Source organism: Aphis gossypii, chromosome X, assembly GCF_020184175.1.
Source record: "Aphis gossypii isolate Hap1 chromosome X, ASM2018417v2, whole genome shotgun sequence".
NCBI lineage: Eukaryota > Metazoa > Arthropoda > Insecta > Hemiptera > Aphididae > Aphis > Aphis gossypii.
Genome location: NC_065533.1, coordinates 12265843 through 12284388, shown reverse-complemented (window position 1 = coordinate 12284388; position 18546 = coordinate 12265843). Strand labels below are relative to the sequence as shown.

The following is an 18546-nucleotide window of genomic DNA, read 5'->3' as shown; positions in this document are numbered from 1 at the left end:
TTATTAATTTTAACTTTTTAGTAGGTACCTAATACAAGTAAAAAAGATACTTACTAGTATATAATACGCGTACAATTCGTAATGCCGTTGGACATTGTGTACGTATTTGTGTGGATACACCACAATATGTTTATTGTTTAAACATACCCGATGATGTTATGGGGATAGTTGATACTGTAACTACATGTTATTAATTATTATATAAAATTATTAAACCGTACTTCACTACTCTCGGGCATGTAAAAATTGAACTTTCTCAACTATAAACCAGGTTAACATCTACTAGAGATTCTGCCTGCACTCCAGTATTGGTATACCTACCTACTATGTCGGTAAATTTGTTTGTAACTCATTGAGAGAACAAAGGATGAACCGAGTTTATTAAAATTAAAAACTTATACCTATACGTAGAGTAATAATAATTATTAATACAGTGCGAGTGTAGTAATAGCTGTAGTGTACTTTTAAGCATGGAATTAAAATTGAACACTATTAGCAGCGTACTATATATATAGTTAAAAATGTACCTATAGTGGTTGAACTATTGTATGACGTAATTCGTTCAGTATATTGGATGGATTATTATTATGTTCAGAGTTATTCTCAAAGTGTATAGTAAATACTAAAGTACAGGCGTGTTTAAAACAATAGCACGCCTAGGTACCATGTAAACAAATTAACACAACAATAATTGAAATATTATTTAGAGAAGAATAAATCATTTTGTATAATTTAACTATACAAGTAAAAAAAAATAATAATTAATTCAGTGCAGTATATTGTGAGCTTAGAACAATACAATTTATTTATAAAAATATATAGTCGAAACAAAATTAGCAATAATTTTAAAAAATAAAATAAAAAATCGTAGAAAAGGAAGCACCTATGTATAAGTGATTTTTGCGATTATTGCAATGTTTACAAATGATTTAAGCCGGCAATAAAGTATAGTGTAACGAAAGAGGGATTAAAGTGTATATAATAATTTTAGACTGAAGAAAAAAAGTTTTTGTAAGAGTTTATCTGGTCCACAATTTCATGAAATTCAGTTAAAACAATTTTTCTAAACATCCCCAAAGCATCGATACGTTGAAATGATATTGATATCAAACATATATTTGTAATTCAATGAAATATTCCTTACCTGGCAATAATTAGAGTATTCGTCGAATTTTATGTTTGGATACAAGTTAAATAAACCTCTTATGTGTATTCAACAGTTATACGCGGGTACTTAATACAAAATGAAGACATTAAGTTTTAATTAAGTAGATTTTGTGTATGTTATACTGCTATTCGTGTTATTGGCAACTAGTTAGTTTAAGTCCAATAAAGTTAAGGTCAACTAGGAAAGCAGAATATCTAAATTAGTCAGAACTTAGAGTTGTAGATTAAATTATGGTGTTTTAACATTTCCATCAAAAGACGTAAGTAGTATGATTTGGACAGTTCTGATGTATGAGCCCTTGAGCCCTTGAGCCACACCCCCCTACCGCCACCCGCTCCACTACGTGTATGACGTATTTTTGCTGAGCCACACCCCCCTACCGCCCCCCGCTCCCACACGTACATGACGTATTTTTGCCGCCGCCACCCCCCCTACCACCACCCGCTCCACTACGTGTGTGACGTATTTTTGCTGAGCCACACCCCCCTACCGTCACCCGCTCCTACACGTACATGACGTATTTTTGCCGCCGCCACCCGCTCCCACACGTACATGCTCGCCGCCGTCATGGTTATCATGTTATCAATTACGCTTATCATTTTATTGTACATGCACCATATTATTGTACACGCACCATATTATTGTACATTTATATTCGAGTCATCATGCACATGCGCAGAAGAACTATTTTATCATATTATTGTACATATACACCAGTTACTTTATCAACGTCTTTAATAACGTTTTTCATTAAATAATGCAAAAAATAATAATAATCTGGTGTTAGAATCGAACCGGGATATGTACAAACGTAACCAAACATATATTCCCCACTTCAACTCTAACTCCATTGATAATTATTGTTAAAACTGTTATATATAAAGTATTTTATTGTAACAAATAACGTCCTGGTCAAATTAAAAAGCATCGTCAGTAGAGATATTCCATTACAGACATGCATCGACAGGTCCGAGCAGTCTATTGTTATTTACATCTATAAGATATGTATTTAAGCCCCGAATTATGAGTCACACGTCCATCCTTTGTCATTAAGGAATGTACCCCTACCTATTATTGTCTGAAATGCACATATGCTTGGCTCTACAAGAGCAGACAATCATTCAGTCTGTCCTCAGCCTTATACTGTTTCTCACGTCTCAACCGTTCTCTCGCAGTTTTTATATTTTTTCAGTGTTAAATATTTTTATAAGTGATGGCTGGATCAATCGCTGACAATTATGCCTTGTATAAAAAGAAGACCTTTACTTATGTGCCACCGACACCACCAGCTGAACTCATCGAATCTACTAGCTACACACTAGACTTTGCATCCCGTAAGTTTGTACATATTGGTTTTGACCCGAGTGAAAAATTACAAGTCGTTGTTCATTTATTAACTTCATCGCGGTACGTGCATATTACTACAGATTTTATGAAAAAAATATTCGGGTTCATGGGGCATATCTTGTCGTTCATATCAGACACACCACAAAAGTATAAGCGAGTTATATTTTATGAAGACGAAAAAATGAAACTATCGAGTATGATGTACAGCGGAGAAAATGTGTTGGTGATCGAAACAAAAAATCGTGATGGATGTAGAGTACTGTTGAATCGGGGCGACCTTCTTCGACTTCAATATCTCGAATGTTCTATTTTCGAGAGCATCGTGCGAAAAGAAGTATTCACCGCTCTATTGATTATAAAACAATATGAAGAAATTGTCGAGTACCTCGACAAGAAATGTAGGCAGCATAAATCACCGCCGAAAACTGTTGACGAGAGATGGTAGTTTTCATTAAGAACATACAAGACGATCGAGTCGTTAAGTCCGTTCCAAATTTCTCCAATCAAATACAGATGTGTGCAGCTGAACAGTTAGCTGAATCATTGTTACACCAGAACATCTCGCATGAGGTAATTGAAAAATATATTATTATTCCTTAAACAACAATTATTAAATTTTTTTTAAATTTTAGTATTCCAATGAAACGACGGTCATTTCGCCAATGTCGTCACCAACACCAATGTCACCACCTACACCGATGTCAACACCACCACCGACATCACCACCACCGAGTTTCACAATGCAATCGCCGAGCAAAGCAGTCGATGAAAACGATGGGCCGTTACATTTCAACTCGCGATCATTATCGAAAACGTACAACTTCGATTCAGCCGTATCGGAAATGTATTTTGTACCAAAACGTAAACTATTTTAATTTCAGATATGTATTGTGTAAAATAAAAAGACATGTATATAAAAAAAGTATTTTCATTTATTAATATTAAGTTTTACAATATTTACAAGGTTCTTACTTCTCCGTTAAACGGATTGTAAGTTATAATTTGGTCGTGTAATATTAAACAATATGCTGAAGTGGAAGCTGGAAACGCTTCGTCTGCTTCTAGTTCAATCCTTAGGTCGACAGTTGACATTTTTACATTATCGTTCTGCTTGCTCATATCAACAACTATAATCGGACACAGATTTTTGAAATCTGATCGGTTCAGTAGAGGTGTCACTTCGTCATGGCCGTAGTAAGATTTTTGAAACTCTACATAGGCGCGGTATAATGTAGCCAACTTATTCCTGGTAAAGTCGCTTTGGAAATCTTCATAGGGAAACACTTCTGAGTTTAAATAGACCTTCAAGTTTTTAATTTTACAATGGTCAAAATGTGACATTGTTTTATTCGAGCTATTTTTCCTACCAGTTTGAAATCCGATTATGACATATCTAGGTTTTTCTAATTTGTTAGATGTCTTTACTTTCCAGGAATGCGAAGTGTTTTGAGGTAAAAATGGATATTCACACAACTCCCACGATCTAAACGCGCATGTCAACGGTTTCTGATTGTTTACTACTTTCAACAATCTTATTTTTTCTTTATCACTGACCTTGACTATGGGCATTCTCCATAATATTTTTGTTATGTTTATTTTCACGTCTTTTAGTTTAGGAGCGTCTGCGACAACTTCATTATTCTTATACTGCTTAACGGCATTTATATCCAGTGATGCTCTGTTTAATATAAGTTGTTGGTTACAATTTATTAAAATACGTTTGTAATCTTCACAAAAACCGAACAAATCTTTAAGATTAATACAACCATTAAAATTGCCGCTTTCAATAAAATCTTTATTAGCATTTTTAATATCGTTATCCCAGCCAGAGTTGTGATGTGATGTAATATTCGTTTTATTATACGAACAATATCCCTTTAATGTAGTCGTTATACCTGGATTAGCGAGTTTTTGAATTTGAATGCCGTTTATCTCATATTTCATTTCGGAGAAAAGAAACGCCAACCCGTTGTTTATAAATCGGATGTCATCAGTAATATCTGCAGGTTTGATTATTGTTCCTTCGATGTAAATATAACTCTCACATGGTAAAGTATAAGATTCTGTGTTATGTAGTGCGATACGCACTTCATCGTTATTGGAGAGAGCTGACGTAGAATAAGGTAAAAAAGAATGATATTCAATTTGAGTTATTCTGCAATCGTCGGTGTATCCGCCCGTAACATCTAAATACATGTCGTCCATATTAAATAGCGTTTAACGAACGTAAAAACGCTAAATTGGATGCTGTTAGATTGTGTACAACTTGTCTTCGTGTCGAATTTTTCTTCAGAGTTGTTGTCCGGTTTGTGTTATTAACGCGACTAACGGACTTTACACGTGCAGTCCTATATATATTAAAAAATTGCAAACCCATATCACGAGTCTTGAATTAATAAACGTACCGATATCGGTTCACCTCGTAGATCGATCAACTCGTCGTTCTGATTTTTTAAAATTATACTAGCATGCGTTATAGATGTAGAATTAAGTGAGTAAAATACCAAATGCGGCGGTACCTCTATTATTTTATAACCTGGAGGTACAGTCGGGTAAAACTCGTGTATTGTATGGCACTGCTTCCCGTTGATGAATGAACCTGTGGCTAGGTTTGATTCGATATATATACAGTTTGTTTTTGTAATATTAACCACCGTATCAGATTCATGTTTTACATTACCAGCATATTTTCGATTTTTGAATCCCAGCAACTGACCAATGTTATTAGGCATGGTAAAATCTATAGTTTTGTTACACCACATTGTACATTTTAGTGTATTATTATCAGCTTTCAATTCGAATATTATATCTGTATCATGTAATATGCGATGTATTGCTGACTCGATTTCATATAATTCGTAAGAACCAGTAGGTATTGTAAAAACGCTACTGATCGCATAACCTGTCTGCTCGTTGTATGCGAATCCTATTTTATTACACTTGTCGTTTATATTTGGAATAGAGTTATTTGTTTGAAACCCCAGCAGACAAATCTTAGAATTTTTACTGACTTCTATCGGTGGGAAAAAGTCGCAAGACAATTCACTCGAGTTCCCGGTTAAGGTTATGGTGTACATGACAGAAATCTTAAACACAAGTGTCCACAGTTTGTCGTATTATATGTTTGATGTTTATCGTAATTATATTCGATATCACAACCGTTGAAATATTTTTGTATTTCTAACGGTGGCGTTAAATTTCCAAAACTATCGTAATATTTAACTTTTTTTCCGATTTTTTTATACGCTACCCAATGCGTACCTGTACCGTTTTCGATGTCTAAATTAACCACAGCAGACTCTTGATGCTTAGCTCTTGGAGGCAACTTGTCTCTGGAAAACACACCGATGAAATGAGGTATTTTCAACATGTCAGCGTATTTTATAATCTCATAGTCGTACAACGCTCTCTTGGGTAACGTGGAAATTAGTTTTTTGTCGTTTTTCTAGTTTTCTTTACCGATCCGCCTTTGTAAGGTGCTAGGTATAAACCTTTACCTTTAACAATTTTATAAGACTGCCCCTTGTGCGGTGTAAGATATAAACCTTTCCCTAAATGAATAGGTGTGTTTTTACCGGAATTTAATTCATTTACGACTTTAACTATATTACCGACACCACCGGTAAGAGCGCCCAACGCCGATAAACCAGCGAAAATAGGTATTAAAGGTAGAACACCGCCCTTTTTCGGTATTGGTATAATTCTCGGAGTTTTCTTATTTTTAGATTTTTTTTGATTTTTTTTCGCAGCCGACAGACATGTTCTTACTAACTTGGTTATATTCTTTTCGTTAATTTTATTTTTGATTGATTTTTTTGCTGCCGAAACCATCTGTTTAAATCCGCAACCAGCGCCCAACTTGCGTTTTGCCTTCATAGCCGTAGTAACCAACCAGGACGCAGCTTTTTCTTTAATACCAGAGTTTTTCGATTTAAACACTTCCCAAGCTTGATTTTCCAATATTTCGTCAGCTCTGTGTCTATCGGATAACGAATTGCTTTCTTCGTATGCGATATCGTGAGCTCTGGCCAATTCGTCTAGACTGTTTATGCCCCGTTCACCGCGTGCTAATCTTTCTTTTAATTTAGTACCGGGACCAGCAAATCTGGAAAAAAAAACAAAAAAAAAATGTAGTTTGGATTTAATAATAATAATATATTTTAGTGACTTACCTATAGCCGGGTAGATGCAATTCCACTGGTAGATGATTTATAACTGAGTTAATAAGACCAGAACCTTTATTGTTGTTTCGCTTACGAACGCGAGACATCGTGTGACGCTTTCAAGTACATAGCATTGATATTTATAGTGAAAAAATGCGCTTCATCGAGCAACAGAAAAAACTACGAATTTATAACATTGATACTCCGGATACAATACAGTTTAGACATGGTGAGCTATTTCCAAACACTATACGCTCATTGGTGTTGGGGAGTTCCGGTTGTGGTAAAACAAATTAATATATTTTCTACTTGTTGATGAAAACGGTCTACGTTTTGAAAACGTTTACATATACTCTAAAACGTTAGAACAACCAAAATATAAATTACTAAAACGTATAATCGACGATATTGACGGTGTTAAAATTTTTACATTTTTTGAGAATGATAAAGTCCTTCCACCTGAGCAAGTCTTACCAAACTCTATATTTCTCATGGATGACGTCATAGGCGAACAGCAAAACATAATTAGATCGTTCTTCTCCAGGGGCCGTCACAATAAAATAGATATATTTTATTTGGCTCAGAGTTATTCAAAAGTACCAAAGCAGTTGATCCGCGACAATGCTAATTTAATAGTATTATTCAAACAAGATGAGACAAATTTAAAACATGTATACAACGAACACTGTTCGGGCGATATGACATATATACAATTTAAACATTTTTGTGTTACGTGTTGGAACCGTGATAGATTTGCATTCGTTGTTATTTGTAAAGATAGCGATCGTGATAACGGCCGTTACCGTTATGGCTTTGATACTTATGTCGTTATATAAGACGTCACAAATAATAAATATCATCATTTAAAACGTAGTCATGAAGGATGAAGGAAGTATATTAGATGAGATAGTCAAAGCTAAAGAAAGTATTAAACGTAAATATATTGCATTAAAAACCGGTTCAGATAATGTTCAACAATTAATGACACAGACATTAAAGCCAATTATCGAACCATTAAATAAAATATCAAATACAACCCGGACGCCTTCAATCAAAATAAAAAATAACGACGATCTTAATGAAAAGTATCAACAAGAAATTGAAAATCGGTTTCACTCTATAGATTTAGACAAAACCTATGGTCCGAAAAAACTTTCAGATGGAAATATTATCTTGGGCGATAAAGAAGTGAAATTTATTGAAAACTCTATCCTTATCGACGGCACTACTTATTCAACAACCTCAGGTCTAATCCAGTTATTATTTTTGAAAAATCCACTTATTTACAACGAAAACGATCTACAAGTATATAAATCTATATTAATTCAGACATCGGCACATTTGACCTTAAAAAGTAAAAAAATCAAAAAAAGTGGTTCTAAATATAAGGATATAATACAAAAATTATTTCCCTCCGGTGGTCGACTATCTATGCAATTGCAGAAAAATAACTTAGTGTATTGGGATAATCCGAATGAGTTAGTCGATCGGTTACGATTACTTTTAGCTTCGAAAGCTGCCGGTAATACAGGTGTCTCCAATGAAATAATATCGATTTTCGAAGAATTACTTGAAGCTGGGCTAATAAAACGAATACCAAATGTCTAAACGTGATATCGCTATTGAACTACACAAACCGTCACGGAAAAATTTCGTAAGGCGCAGAGTCAACGTATATGGAAAAAATGATTTATGGCAGGCCGACTTGGTGGAAATGATACCGTATTCAAAGAAAAATAAAGGTTACAAGTATATTTTATGCGTGATAGACTGTTTTACTAAATTTGCGTGGGCCGTGCCATTAAAATCGAAAACTGGAAAAGAAGTCACAAACGCAATGTCTAAAATATTACTAGACCGCTCACCGAAACTTTTACAACTAGATAACGGTAAAGAATTTTACAACACCATTTTCGACACATTGATGACCAAATATAATATTCACAAATATTCTACGTTTAGCATCATGAAAGCGTGCATTGTCGAACGATTTAATCGTACATTAAAAAAAAAATGTTTAGAGAATTTACGGCGCGTGGTTCACACGAATGGATTTCAATTTTACCAAAGCTGCTTAACGAATATAACAATTCAAAACATAGAACGATAGGAATGACTCCGACGCAAGCAGATTTAAATCCTTTGTCAGTTACAATAAAACAACGTGAGATTAATAATGAGAAAATTAAATTCAAAGTTGGTGATAACGTCCGTATCAGTACACAAAAAGGTGTGTTTACAAAAGGTTATTTACCCAATTGGTCTACGGAAATATTTGAGATTATCAAAATAAATAGAACATTGCCCGTCACTTATCAGTTACAAGATTATACGGGTAAACCGATTTCCGGTTGTTTTTACTCGGCTGAAATACATAAAACTGATCACCCGAACGAATATCTGATCGAAAAAATTATACGTAAAAAGCAAAATCAGATGCTTGTCAAGTGGCTCGGATTTGATAACACACATAATAGTTGGATAAATACACGCGATGTTAAAATATAGTGTCAGTAGTATTAAAACCATGAACGTGTTTGGAGGTTCTCCAGCTAGTGAAACAAAAAAAATTATATCAGATATTCAGTCAAGTAATAAAACATTACAAAATGAAATAAATGATCAGCAGAAAGAAATTCATAACATAAAAAGTAATGTTGTTCATCTACTAACGCTGGAAAATCGCATGTCGGAGCTGTTTAATAATTATATAGAAACAGATACAAAACTCTCTTTTACACTTTCTTCTATAGACAGTGTAAATGCCGAAATAAAACGCATAACGGGTATATTTGATGAAAATTCTTTACCGAATCATGGATCATATATTTTAGATTTAAACACTCGTTTGAAAATCATCGAAGAAAATTATATTAAGAAAAATTAATTTTTTTTTTTACATAATTTTTGTGTAAAATCAAACCTGTTACGATGTCATTCTCGATCATGGACATTCAATGCATTCTTGGAGCAAAAAATAAATATTTTATTAAAGAATTGTCTATTGTAGACACAGAAACATGGGCGACTCAGCACTGGATTTTTAAAAATTCAAAATCTATACAGGACAACAAGGTCGAAAAACTAACAAGTGGTTAGAACGTAATTATCATCAGATATCTATAGATTATGGTGATATAGAATATGAAGAGCTAAGTAGAATATTGAATTCTTTAAAGTCTACATACATTTACATCAAAGGTGAACAGAAAAAACAACTTATCATGGAGTTTATACCTCACGTCACAATCATCAACATTGAAGACCTGGGCTGTCCTCGACTGGAACAAATTTGTGATGAAGAAAATTTACCTTGTTGTATCTTTCATAAGGACTTAAATCCTAAACAGTGTACATTCTATAAAGTATTTGCTATAAGGAAATGGTTTATAAATAATTCTTAAAAATTGTATACATTTTATTGAATAAACATGAAAATATTTTAACATTTTTTTTTTTTTTTTTATTTATATGCTAACATACATTTATATATGTTAACATTTACACAGGTTTTTAAATATGTATGGGCTTCCATCAACCTGAAACAGAAAAAACATGATTATTAACAGGAAAAAAAAATATTATAAGAAAACATTGTAAACTAACTTAAATATCTAACAATTATACATTATAAATATGAAAAAACTTAATTATCTATCAATTATACATTATAAAGGGGGGAAATACTGTAAGTTTATACACTAATCTAACTTAAAAACATTCTGTTAGACAGTATTTACAATAATTTCAATTTGAGTTATTTTACAATCGTTGGTGTATCCAACCATGACATCTAAATACAAAAGTTATATACAATAATCTATCTCAAATATAACAAACTATATAACGTATAATATTTACAATAAAACTAATTAACAGAAAAAATATACAATATATAAAAAGTAATGTTGAAGTTCTGTCTACTCATCCTCTGGTTCATCTCTCCTGTAAAATTAAGATAAAATGTTAGTAAAATAATTTTAATATGTATATATTCTAATAACTTACTCTATACTGTAATGTCCATGGGCTAGTGTATTTATTTTATCTTCCAACACCACCCTCTTGTCATCATAGTTGTTATAAGTCAACTTCCTGGTCTTTATCGTTACTAGCTGGTGGTTGAATGACCGTATTGATACATTCTCCTTGTATACCTCCACTCCAGCTTCACCAAACAAACACTTCCTATGGTCTTCCATCGTCATGTGGTTCTTAACAACGTGAGCTCTGATACCCTTCGCCTTGATCTTTTCACCACCAACTCTGTCCTCTGCTCCAGCATACACATTAAAAGCGTAGGACTTTGCCCTCAACGCACAGAACTCGCTAATCACATTCCCATCCACCTCATCAGAAAAGTACCCCGGAGACTTCTTTCTTTCTGCCACATAGCACGGATGGTCATTGGGCAGGTTGGCGGTGTCCATCCGGTCCAACAAGTTACGATTAACCGCCAAGTCCACATAAAAATTTTCAGTATCAATATGATATACTAGTGAATCTGGAAAAATAATGATATTAAATTAATATATTATATACATAAGTATAGTTTTAATATATTTACCTGTATCAGTGTACATTAATTTAATTTTGTCTCTGTAGAATTTCTTCATTACATTATAATGATAGTCGTACATCAATGTCTTAGATATGTCCAGCACTGCAAATCCTGTAAATAATAATTGTGTTAATAAATGATAAAAATGTAATTTAAAAAAAAAAGTATATTTACCAATATAAATAGGTTTGTCAAATCTAATAATCTTATTCTCCAGGGCGACAGCATTAAGGTTCTCATTGTAATTTGTACAGTGTTTGAACGTACACTTGTTTATAAGTTTTTGCAATCTCCTTTCACATGACACCAACTCCATCTTCATCTCCTTCCTCTTCGATTGCATTGTTTTACCTGTAAAAATAAAAATGTTAGTAAAAATAGAATAAATTTAATAAATAAAGTGACATACCAAATACAGCGTTATTCATTAATTTAAAAAAGTCTTTCTCAAAATCATTCTTTGCCTTCTTCCTCATCTCGGTGTTCAACTCAATATATTTAGCCAGCCAGTCAGACTGGTTGAATTGTATTACTCTATGTACCTGTAAAAATAAGAAAATTTTTTTAAAAAATCTGTTTAAAAATCATATAAAATATAAATATTTACCTTTTCAACTATAAGTCCATTCTTAATCGCCTGCTGCAGATTTCGATAGTGTATAATATAATTATCCTTCTTTTCAAACGTTGCCATCAACTTCCTTACCTTCGAACCACTTGGCATACTGTTTTGTGGTAAGAAAGGCAGGTCGTTATGCTCGTTGTGTAGGTGTTGTGGGTACGTCACGTCCACCTCATACACACGTCCTATTGGGGAGGTGTCATTCAAATCATCTAATCCATTCAATGTAGGTTCAACCCACTTGAATCCATCGTATGGCATGTACTGAGACATTGCCCATCCATACAAGTTGTTACCTATAAAATAAAAATAAATTAAGTTTGAAAAAATCTGTTGTAAAAATTATACTTACAGTCCTGATAAATTATCCATGATTTATCCTTCGTCTCGTTGTATCCCGGGGTCTTGACATTATTCGCCTTCGCATACCGTTTGCTCGCTTGCACTAGTCCACCACGTATACCTATAAAAATAAATAAGATTATTATATGTACATTTTTAAAAATAATATATATACTAACCATTTTCGAACATCAGCAACATGTCGTAATCATGCAATAACTGTAGCTTTTGACCGGTAAACTTAAGCATCGCGTCAAAACTCAAGCCTGGGGCGGTGAAATAATGAGCGGCGTCCAGGTTGTACGCGCTCATACATAGGTCGCGGAAGTTTTCAAAGACGTCCGCCAACAACAGCACATCGATCTTCAAATACAAGTCACTGTAGTCACCAAGCGTCTTACAGTCGAAGTGGTCCCAGACCTCCTTCGCGTGCTCAAACTCATTATCCTTGATCCCGATCTCTGTCAACGTACTATAAAAATCTTGCTTCCTCGGTAAACTCATATCCTTCAGCCGCTCCCAACTATCCGTGTACTCGTACGGGTACACACCCTTACGAGTCACGAGCGGCATATCTCCGGTGACAAAATGTTTGGCTGTCTCACGGAAGTTGTCATGTTCGGGTGTAACCAAATTTTCAGCCAGGGACGACAGACTCGATGCCATAAACCGGAACGTGTCGATAAACCGAACAGTGAAGGTACTACTTATATATTTCGAGAAAGATATATATTTCTCTTCGCTGTTCGGAATAACGTTGATAGTCTGAGTATCATATCCAAGTTCCGTTACAATAAGATGTGCGTCATAGTTTGATAGATTATGGAAAAAGACGGGGACAAATTTAGGTTGTTGTAACTCCAAGTTACACCTAGAGCACAAAGTCTGCCTAAATTTCCCCGTCAAATGATCGTGATCCCTAACCTTATCGCCCCCGGCTAAACAACATTTACATAAATTACACGTATTACACTCTTGATGTGTTTTTTCTTCGCCCTCACTCATTTTTATAGGAAAATTTGTCTTCATCAGTTTTTCAATTTTCTGGGCCACCTCAACTATCATCTCCACAAAATGTCTCGCCACGTCCGTTCTGTCTTCGCTGCCTCTGTAGATTACCGGCCCCGCCGGTATCTCGTACTCTTCCAATAACTCCTCCGGTACGTTGTCGCTCGCCTTCACTAAAAAACCGTAACTCATCGCTTCGTGTCTCTGTATAATTGTAGTACTCTCGCCTTTCTTTTCCTCCGTCTTCACCAACAATGCTTCGAAATCCGCGTAAATAACAAAAGGGTGTCGCTGTGTCTTTTTCCACGCCTTAAACTCAATGCTATCACCCTCCTTCGGCATCTCCGGTAGAATCGGCTTGTGCGCCCCGCAAATCAATTTGTGCTGGTTTAGAGCCTCATGCCCGCTCAGCTTGTATTTTAAATTTCGGTTGTCGAAACTGGTAAAACACCTTTTACAAAACACGACACGCCCATCATGTCCGGTTTTTTGTTTACGTATGAGTCGGGAAAAATTTGAAATGTATGTATAATGCGAGTTGTCACCGTCCGTTATCAGTAACAGGTCGAAGTGATTGGATTTTTCTTCGTCAACAACACGTAGCGGGTAGACCTCATACCTCGGCAATTTCGGTATTTGAAATTTTTTATCGAGGCCGTACACGTTTATGGACACGTTAATATTATTTTTTTCAAATTTCAGTATATCTGAGAGAGGTGTAGGGAAGGTGATGCAATCAAAATTATATTTATCTTCATGTTGCATGTAATTTTCTCCGACACGGCATACCGCCGTCCCCGTCACATGCCTCGCGAGAATCGCCCACTTGAAACACTGCTGATCTAGGTTCTGTGGGTTTACAGTCGCCCGCTTCCTGTCGATATACGCCGGTAACTCAATATAAGACGCACCACCCATCGGAGTATATTTGTACACCGCCAATAATAACCCGTCTATGGATTCTAAAGTAAAACCACTACCTCTCCCCATATATTCATCCTTCTCCTTCATCAACTTCATATACGCTATCTCTAAAATCGTTCTAATATCACTGTCGGAAAAAATTTCTACCGCTGAAGTCTTGAATGCCCTGTTCTCCGATGAGTTTGGTACGTTCGGACGGTTATAGGTCGCCTCAAGTTTCAAATTAAATTTAATCGCATGTTTTTGTACGTGTGTTTTCAATAAATTTATTAGCTCAGGTATAAGTGGACGGAGAAAGTCTGAATAAATTTTTGTATTGGTGATATTTTTTGCGTAGTACCACACGATCTTCCTATTTGCGGACGACGAAATTTCATTAAACCCGGGGGATTTAACGAGATCCATACGCGCCTTTTTTGCCCTAGCAGCTGAGGTGGTGTTGGCAACAGAAACGCGTTTACCATTTACAGCAGAAGTGTAAGATTCTTTAACGAAAAAAAAAAAAAAAAAAAAAAGCCATAATTAATATCTACTGCGTTAAATTTAATGTTGAATCTATTAAATTTCTAATTAACATCGCGTCTGATAAATAAAATCTACTGATGTATTTATTTAAAAAATTATTACAAGTGGGGAATATAACTAACGCACTTTTATTTTAATAAAAACTAATTTAACGACACGTAATTTTAAAAATTTATTTTAAATCTTACGATAATATTTCTCAAAAAAAAAAAAAAATAATCTACGGAGGAAAAATCAGCGGGTCTTTTAAAAATCTAATAAATTCGGATAAATTAAATAAAACTAACCTGTATCGGCGTCTAGCATTTCATATGCATCCATTGCGAACATACATATGTCATCTTCGGATAACACGCGCGATCCGCCAGCCGGGACATCCGGTACAAAAATTTGAGGCGCTATTTGAATCTGCGGGGTGGTAGGAGGCGCGAACTGTATCACGCTTGCTCGTGTTTGCTGATCGATGATCGGAGCAGCAGGCAATGGTCTCAAGTGAGCCGGAACGTTAATGATACCTTAGAAAAAATAATAGTTACAAATTAATATTGAATAAATAAGATACAGTTTAAACTTTTATTACATACCATGAGCGTTCTTCAAATGTTTGTTGAGGCTGGTCTTGAAAGAAAATGTTGATGGACATACGGTGCATGGAATACGCACACCGGTATGCTTCTTTTGGTGCACAGTTAAATTATGTTTTGCGGTGAAAACCGAGGGGCACTGATCGCATTTAAACATGTTTAAAATGTTTAAGATAAAACGGATGAAAATAAAGTGTTTAAACACTTGGAAAAATTAACACTGAGAAAAATTGTTAATACTGTTGTGTAAGGACTGTGAAAACACGGAGAGAGCAAAGGCAAAGTAAACGCTATAAATGTCTAGAACAGACTGATTGTACATCGGTCGACAACAGAGCAAGTGTCTTAGCATTTGCGGCGATGAAGACAAATTAAACCAGGGCTAGGTAAAATATTAATTGGGTATTTACCATGATAATTGTGTACATCGCTATAGATTTTTAATTATTTTGGGTATCAATGTATTAGACAGTTTCATTACCGATTCTGTAAACTGACCTGCGCGTGTAGAGCACAATAGAACGAAAGACCGGCTGGGACAGGCCATTCCGTTAACAATAGAACATGTTACATAACGCATACCGTGCCGTCGTGTTGTTTACGCAGCATTTGACAAAAATTATGATTATTATATTATTTCGAGCTAACTTTTATAAAAATAGTTGTTATTATCGACATATACCGCTTTGAGATTATAAAGAATTATAAAATTTGTTTGAATATATTTATTGATGGGAAATATTATTTAATTAATTACATTAAATAGATACGTAAAAATTATGATAAATTAAAATAATAAAAACTGTTGAAATACTACCACATTTCAGATCTACTTGATCCGAATTCCGCATTACGTGCATTTTCAACAGTTAAGTGACACCTCTACTGAACCGATCAGATTTCAAAAATCTGTGTCCGATTATAGTTGTTGATATGAGCAAGCAGAACGATAATGTAAAAATGTCAACTGTCGACCTAAGGATTGAACTAGAAGCAGACGAAACGTTTCCAGCTTCCACTTCAGCATATTGTTTAATATTACACGACCAAATTATAACTTACAATCCGTTTAACGGAGAAGTAAGAACCTTGTAAATATTGTAAAACTTAATATTAATAAATGAAAATACTTTTTTTATATACATGTCTTTTTATTTTACACAATACATATCTGAAATTAAAATAGTTTACGTTTTGGTACAAAATACATTTCCGATACGGCTGAATCGAAGTTGTACGTTTTCGATAATGATCGCGAGTTGAAATGTAACGGCCCATCGTTTTCATCGACTGCTTTGCTCGGCGATTGCATTGTGAAACTCGGTGGTGGTGATGTCGGTGGTGGTGTTGACATCGGTGTAGGTGGTGACATTGGTGTTGGTGACGACATTGGCGAAATGACCGTCGTTTCATTGGAATACTAAAATTTAAAAAAAATATTTAATAATTGTTGTTTAAGGAATAATAATATATTTTTCAATTACCTCATGCGAGATGTTCTGGTGTAACAATGATTCAGCTAACTGTTCAGCTGCACACATCTGTATTTGATTGGAGAAATTTGGAACGGACTTAACGACTCGATCGTCTTGTATGTTCTTAATGAAAACTACCATCTCGTCAACAGTTTTCGGCGGTGATTTATGCTGCCTACATTTCTTGTCGAGGTACTCGACAATTTCTTCATATTGTTTTATAATCAATAGAGCGGTGAATACTTCTTTTCGCACGATGCTCTCGAAAATAGAACATTCGAGATATTGAAGTCGAAGAAGGTCGCCCCGATTCAACAGTACTCTACATCCATCACGATTTTTTGTTTCGATCACCAACACATTTTCTCCGCTGTACATCATACTCGATAGTTTCATTTTTTCGTCTTCATAAAATATAACGCGCTTATATTTTTGTGGTGTGTCTGATATGAACGACAAGATATGCCCCATGAACCCGAATATTTTTTTCATAAAATCTGTAGTAATATGCACGTACCGCGATGAAGTTAATAAATGAACAACGACTTGTAATTTTTCACTCGGGTCAAAACCAATATGTACAAACTTACGGGATGCAAAGTCTAGTGTGTAGCTAGTAGATTCGATGAGTTCAGCTGGTGGTGTCGGTGGCACATAAGTAAAGGTCTTCTTTTTATACAAGGCATAGTTGTCAGCGATTGATCCAGCCATCACTTATAAAAATATTTAACACTGAAAAAATATAAAAACTGCGAGAGAACGGTTGAGACGTGAGAAACAGTATAAGGCTGAGGACAGACTGAATGATTGTCTGCTCTTGTAGAGCCAAGCATATGTGCATTTCAGACAATAATAGGTAGGGGTACATTCCTTAATGACAAAGGATGGACGTGTGACTCATAATTCGGGGCTTAAATACATATCTTATAGATGTAAATAACAATAGACTGCTCGGACCTGTCGATGCATGTCTGTAATGGAATATCTCTACTGACGATGCTTTTTAATTTGACCAGGACGTTATTTGTTACAATAAAATACTTTATATATAACAGTTTTAACAATAATTATCAATGGAGTTAGAGTTGAAGTGGGGAATATATGTTTGGTTACGTTTGTACATATCCCGGTTCGATTCTAACACCAGATTATTATTATTTTTTGCATTATTTAATGAAAAACGTTATTAAAGACGTTGAAAGTAACTGGTGTATATGTACAATAATATGATAAAATAGTTCTTCTGCGCATGTGCATGATGACTCGAATATAAATGTACAATAATATGGTGCGTGTACAATAATATGGTGCATGTACAATAAAATGATAAGCGTAATTGATAACATGATAACCATGACGGCGGCGAGCATGTACGTGTGGGAGCGGGTGGCGGCGGCAAAAATACGTCATGTACGTGTAGGAGCGGGTGACGGTAGGGGGGTGTGGCTCAGCAAAAATACGTCACACACGTAGTGGAGCGGGTGGTGGTAGGGGGGGTGGCGGCGGCAAAAATACGTCATGTACGTGTGGGAGCGGGGGGCGGTAGGGGGGTGTGGCTCAGCAAAAATACGTCATACACGTAGTGGAGCGGGTGGCGGTAGGGGGGTGTGGCTCAAGGGCTCAAGGGCTCATACATCAGAACTGTCCAAATCATACTACTGACGTAGTTTAAATGTGTTTAAATGATTATTATATCATAGCAAATCATCGATATTTAAGATTGAAAAAACCTAAAAAAATGATAAAGGTTCAGTATTATATAAATGAATGACGAATGGCTTTATAGATATTAAAATTCTATCATTTACAAAATATATATTTTTTAAT

At 35.0% G+C, this 18546-nt stretch overlaps 3 protein-coding genes and 1 pseudogene across 4 annotated transcripts; 1 reads left to right on the top strand and 3 right to left on the bottom strand.

Moving 5' to 3' along the window:
- Positions 1-1434: 1434 nt before the first annotated feature.
- LOC126551841 (uncharacterized) lies at positions 1435-3407 on the top strand (annotated as a pseudogene).
- Positions 3408-3472: 65 nt separating this feature from the next.
- LOC126552347 (uncharacterized) lies at positions 3473-4720 on the bottom strand. The gene has a single exon (XM_050207037.1). It carries the CDS (start codon positions 4718-4720, stop codon positions 3473-3475), a length of 1248 nt encoding a protein of 415 aa, XP_050062994.1.
- A 5388-nt stretch (positions 4721-10108) lies between these two features.
- Positions 10109-15925, bottom strand: LOC126551839 (uncharacterized). The gene is made up of 10 exons (XM_050206132.1): positions 15245-15925; positions 14948-15175; positions 12383-14620; positions 12214-12324; positions 11847-12157; positions 11649-11781; positions 11414-11590; positions 11246-11350; positions 10687-11182; positions 10109-10623 (listed from the first exon to the last, which is right to left on the bottom strand). Exons 1-10 carry the CDS (start codon positions 15399-15401, stop codon positions 10599-10601), a joined length of 3981 nt encoding a protein of 1326 aa, XP_050062089.1. The 5' UTR covers positions 15402-15925; the 3' UTR covers positions 10109-10598.
- A 349-nt stretch (positions 15926-16274) lies between these two features.
- On the bottom strand, positions 16275-17910 carry LOC126551840 (uncharacterized). 2 transcript variants are annotated; one of them, XM_050206134.1, is made up of 3 exons: positions 17310-17910; positions 16729-17216; positions 16275-16664 (listed from the first exon to the last, which is right to left on the bottom strand). In XM_050206134.1, exons 1-3 carry the CDS (start codon positions 17428-17430, stop codon positions 16422-16424), a joined length of 852 nt encoding a protein of 283 aa, XP_050062091.1. In that variant the 5' UTR covers positions 17431-17910; the 3' UTR covers positions 16275-16421. The 2 variants fall into 2 exon arrangements, with proteins under 2 accessions (XP_050062091.1, XP_050062090.1); XM_050206133.1 differs by having other exon boundaries at positions 16729-17910.
- Positions 17911-18546: the final 636 nt, after the last annotated feature.